The sequence below is a fragment of the Sardina pilchardus genome, chromosome 16 (genome assembly GCF_963854185.1).
Source record: "Sardina pilchardus chromosome 16, fSarPil1.1, whole genome shotgun sequence".
NCBI lineage: Eukaryota > Metazoa > Chordata > Actinopteri > Clupeiformes > Clupeidae > Sardina > Sardina pilchardus.
Genome location: NC_085009.1, coordinates 21901442 through 21906441, shown reverse-complemented (window position 1 = coordinate 21906441; position 5000 = coordinate 21901442). Strand labels below are relative to the sequence as shown.

Genomic DNA, 5000 nt, shown 5'->3' with positions numbered 1-5000 from the left:
AGCTGAAGAAAGATCTTTGATGTTCAACAATCATTCATTTAGGCGCACGTTTTGATTATTTTTGTCCTGTTTCCACTCGTCTCGGGGGAGACGAGGAGCAAACTGCAGAGAAAGAGTGACAGAGGGAATGGGAGAGAGACCAAGCAGAATCCTAACAGATAACAACACGAGAGACAGGAGAAGACATATAATCGTTAGATATTCTATTGAAATATTTCAATAAACCATTTGTTATAAACGGATAATATTTTTTAAGCGGCATCAGTTTGTCTGGAAGGACTTGCATTGAAACGGCAGGAGGACCATAAACACAAGTCATGGATTTGGCATAGCGCGTACTCTACGGAGACACTGAAATAGGCTATTTTTCTATTTGATACATTTTCACCGTGGCCTTTCATTGTGGACGTAAACTTCTTTTCAGTGAATCGAAATATTTATTTTCTGTTGGCTCTTTTCCTTTGGGGTGTTTTTATCCATGCCAGTGCCTACAACACCTATCCCCTAACAGCAAACCACCTACAGCCTACATCAGGCTTCAACGTTTTGCTCCGGAGAGTCTAGTCCTTTTACCTTTGGGAAACAGAATCCCTTGGCATTGATGGGGGCGAGAAAACGGGATTTTGCTTTTGAAATGGAGAGTCGGAGCTGTGGGAATGGATGGGGAATTCTGCTAATATTCCTAGTGGATTTACTTGGAATCTCTGCGACCAACATGGAGCCCATCTACTGGAATTCCCTGAACAAAAGGTAAGACCCGAAACTAAGCGCGTTTGGCAAAGTGTTTATTTGTGAGATTCCAGCGTGTTCGAGTGGCTAAATCCCATCTTATCGCGCTCGTATATTCGGAGATAAGCGTGGATAGTTCTGAAGGTTTCCTTCCCTGTGCTCTTGGAAAGAGTTCAATAAAAAAGCCTGGCCACTGACGAGCACGGCGAATAGCTCATCAAGGAGTCTGCAGAAGTTATGGGCATACCGCTGCCAGACTAATAAATGCCAGATTTCATTGACTGTGTGTGTTGAGGAATTTTACGACAAGCAAAGGAAGTTGGGTCATTATGTGCTGCCTTCTTTATGTTCTATTTTAGCTTGGATAGGCTACAACAACCTAATACACAGACTACTTTCACACGTATAAGGGGGATCTTAACCAAACGTTAAAGGCAAAAAACCCTAAATGAAATAATTATAAGAGATAACATATTTATACGTTGGTTTTTTTATAACCAAATCAGATAGTCAAACATGTAAAACAAATGTATGCCTGTGTTGCTGAAACAGCCGAAGGCTTTGCGCACTGATGCGTGTACCAAAAACCTTTCTAAATACCTTATAGCATTCTTTCCGTGAGTGTACAAATCCCCTTAAGGTTAACCTTACATGTTAGTTTAGATTGCCACCCATGTTTCCCTTTTGGAGACGGAAATGGAGGCAACTCGTTTACTAAGGAATTATGTTAGTCAAACATCACTTGATGAATGTCTTTGGGGACATGCCGAAGGTTAGTCCGTGCTCGATTTTTAACGCATTGCTTTTGTGATAAGAGTGAACTTTTATTGAACTAGCTGGTTGTGCTCTTAACTGGCCTTTGTCTTCTGTGTTTAAAACTCTGCCCACGCTCACTTGTCGGAGCAATCCCGACTATAATGACAATCAAAGGACAAATTCAAGCCTGGCTCTCCCACACCGGGGTCGTTTGTCATGTAGGCTATTGCTTGTTTAAGTGGACACCCGACGCTGCCGGTCTAAATCGGTATGTAGGTTATGCAGGGCCCATTAGCGATGCCATGGGGCCCTTGAAAGACGAATAGGTTTTTAATGTGTCCATGTGGCAGTCGTGGGTCCCTTCGCCTCGACAGATGCTGCAGAGGGGACTCTAATTCTGCCCCGGTCTGTCATCTAGGCTCTTTGCACCCACTGTTAATGAGAGATTTTGTCCTTGTTTCCGGGCTAATCTACAGCATAATTTCTTGAGCTGGCTCCCACAGCCGAATAGGCTACAATGATGATATTTGTGATATGTGATTTTTGTTTTTTTTTGTTCTCCAAATTAGTTTTTGACCTATCTTGGTTTCGTGGACAGGTGATGGAAACCAAAAGAGATACGTGTGGGGTTTTGCTGTCGAAGCTGTAAAAGTAAAAAAAAAAAAAAAAAAAAAAAGTGAAATTAGTCTGAAGCATATAGTCCGTTCACTGCACACGCCCCGAGTCTTTTACGCACGCAAACATACGTTATGTACTCTCTCTCTCTCTCACAGAGAGACAGACAGGCACACACACACACACACACACACACACACACACACACACACACACACACACACACACACACACACACACACACACACACAAATTATTAACATACAATTGCACTCCCAAAACACACTTGCACGCACACCAGCCAACACGCAACTAAACGAATCGAATCGCGTTTGTAGCCTGGAGCTTTTACGGGCCGCCAAACAGACACTTGCATCCTAATTACTGAACGGCAGAGAGCTCTCTCTCGCGCTCCACACCCACGCTCTCGTCGCCTAATGGGCATCTGCACTGTCTGCCTGCCCTGATGGGGCTCCAGGCTACAACAAGCTGCGCCAGGCAAAGACAAAAGCTGCCTGCTGTTTAGGATGCCACTGCATTACCTGAGGAAGGTCCCTGCCTGGTTGTGTGGAATCACGAGGAGTTATCTTCGTAGCTGTTTCTAAACAGGAACGCACCGAGTTCTCTTTTTTCTGTCTTCTCTCTCTCTCTTTCTTTCTTTCTTTCTTAGTTTTATTGTTTCATTTCAGTCTTTCTCCCTCTCCCCTTGAGTGTATGGCGTGCAGGCTTCTACCCTTTCTCTCCGTCTTTATATCTTGATTCGTCTCCCCTTGTAAATCAAAACGCTCCCCCCTCCACCTCTTCCCCATTCTCTCCTCGTCCATTCCCGACCCGCTGGTCGAGATGACGGCGCCGCTGCTGTGACACCCTCCCCTCTCTCGGAGGAGAGGCAAATGAACAACATGTGTTCATCTCACCAACTAATGAACTTGCTCCTGCGGCACGGAGAAACACGCAGAGAGATGGATAGATAGAGAGATAGATAGAGAGAGAGAGAGAGAGAGAGAGAGAGAGAGAGAGAGAGAGAGAGAGAGAGAGAGAGGGAGGGATGATGGATAGATGTACTGAGGAGGTTTAGATGCGCGCGCGCGCGCGCGCTTGTGTGGCAGCAGGGAATATCTTAAAATAAAAGGAAATCAATATGGCTGAAGCCATCAATGTCACTCGGAGTTAGGCTCAGGAAAATGGAATTGCTTCAGACCGGGGATCACCGCGCAGACGTTCCGCGTGGGAAGTGGGACTCCATTGTGCATTCTCCTCTGGCTCGCTACAGTAATTTAATAAAATATGGAGATTTTGTGGCCAGGATTTCGTTTGCCGAGGCTTTTACAATGGGAGTTCACAATCAGGCTTTCAGCAGGCAAATGAGGCTATATTATCTCCGGGTGTCCGTAGTGCTGAGCTTAGTTATATTTGCATGTTGCCTTTTGGACAAAGCTCTGGAACACATTATATGAAAAAGTCAGACTGATTCTAAAGCGAAATTCCGGTTGCATTTGCATGTCTGTCGTGTGAAATTTGAATTGCACACACCTTGGTTTACTTTACACTGAGGACAACGGTCCAGTGCAGATTTGGCTCTGCTCGTGGTGATCAGAGAGTTAGAAAATTGATTCAGGTTCACGGTTGTGCAACCAGTGACTGTATCACACAGACCATGCTTTTACACACTCAAATACTTACACACACACACACACACACACACACACACACACAAACACACACACACATACACTTCATCAAGCAAGAGTATGTCATAAACAGGTGCAAACAGTAGTGTTACATTTATGCCAAGCCCTTTAACACACACACACACACACACACACACACACACATGCCTGGGGCAGTGTGCCACTATAAACGCCCTTCTGGATTGTAAATGCTAGTGAAAATCTACTGCTGTTAGTGTGTGTCTGTGTGTGTGTCTGTGTGTGTCTGTGTGTGAATGTGAATATGAGTCTGTATCTGAGTATGTGTTACTGTACATATTGTACGCTTCAAATGTGATCAAGTGTGTGTGTGTGTGTGTGTGTGTGTGTGTGGTAGGGGCGCCTCTCTTTGAACTGCACAGTGTCTTGTTCTACAACTCTCCCCTCTCAACTGCACTTTAAAGACGAAACCCCCTCTGGATTGTCAATAATTAATTAATCGGCGGCTAATTGGCCAGCGAAGGACGGGCTGCCTAAGTAGGCTAAGCGTGGAGAAGAAACGAGTAGGAACGAGGGAGCAGAGAGAGAGGCGCCGCGGAGGAGAGAAGAAAGATCTCCAAATACCTTTGATGGGATGCCCAAGATGGCAGACGCTGGAGTTGAACTGAGGCAGAATGTTAGTGGGTCAGAAATGTGTGTGTGTGTGTGTGTGTGTGTGTGGCATGCTGGAGCCATATTGAGTCCAATGCTAGCTGAGTGGTCCCCTTTCAAGTGAAATCAAACTACTTTTCTGACACATGAAAAGATATCTTTCTCTACTCTGTTTGTGGAGTTGATGTTGCCTCAGGTCATTTGTGGCCACATATCTCTGCTGAACTGAAGTGCTGATGCTAACTTTAAGTTTATTGTTATTATTATTATTATTAGTAGTAGTACTATTATTATTATTATTACTATTATTATTATTGAAAATCGAAAGTTAAATGGGAGTATAAGATCTGGAGCACCATGAAGACTTTTGAGAACCAGGCCCTTGTCAGTCTCGGATCTGAAAGCTCACTCTCTGTTTCTGTGTGTGTGTGTGTGTGTGTGTGTGTGTGTGTGTGTGTGTGTGAAATAGCCATTCCTCATCCATTCCTTTGTTATGCGTCTGGTCAGAGGCCGGCCCTGTTTTTCTAAAGAGCTTCGTGCAGCAGTACCCTCCCCTCCCCTCCCCTCACCCCGACTTTTACGAACCGCGTCCAACAGGAG

General features: G+C 44.8%; 1 protein-coding gene across 1 annotated transcript in view; it reads left to right on the top strand.

Annotated features, from left to right (window-relative positions):
• Positions 1-5000, top strand: part of efnb3b (ephrin-B3b) — an 86145-nt gene that overhangs the window by 476 nt on the left and 80669 nt on the right. The window contains exon 1 of the mRNA XM_062516440.1: positions 1-750. This exon is cut by the window's left edge and continues 476 nt beyond it. Within this exon, the coding sequence (XP_062372424.1) occupies positions 602-750 (149 nt within the window). The 5' untranslated portion in view covers positions 1-601. The remainder of the gene's footprint in view (positions 751-5000) is intronic.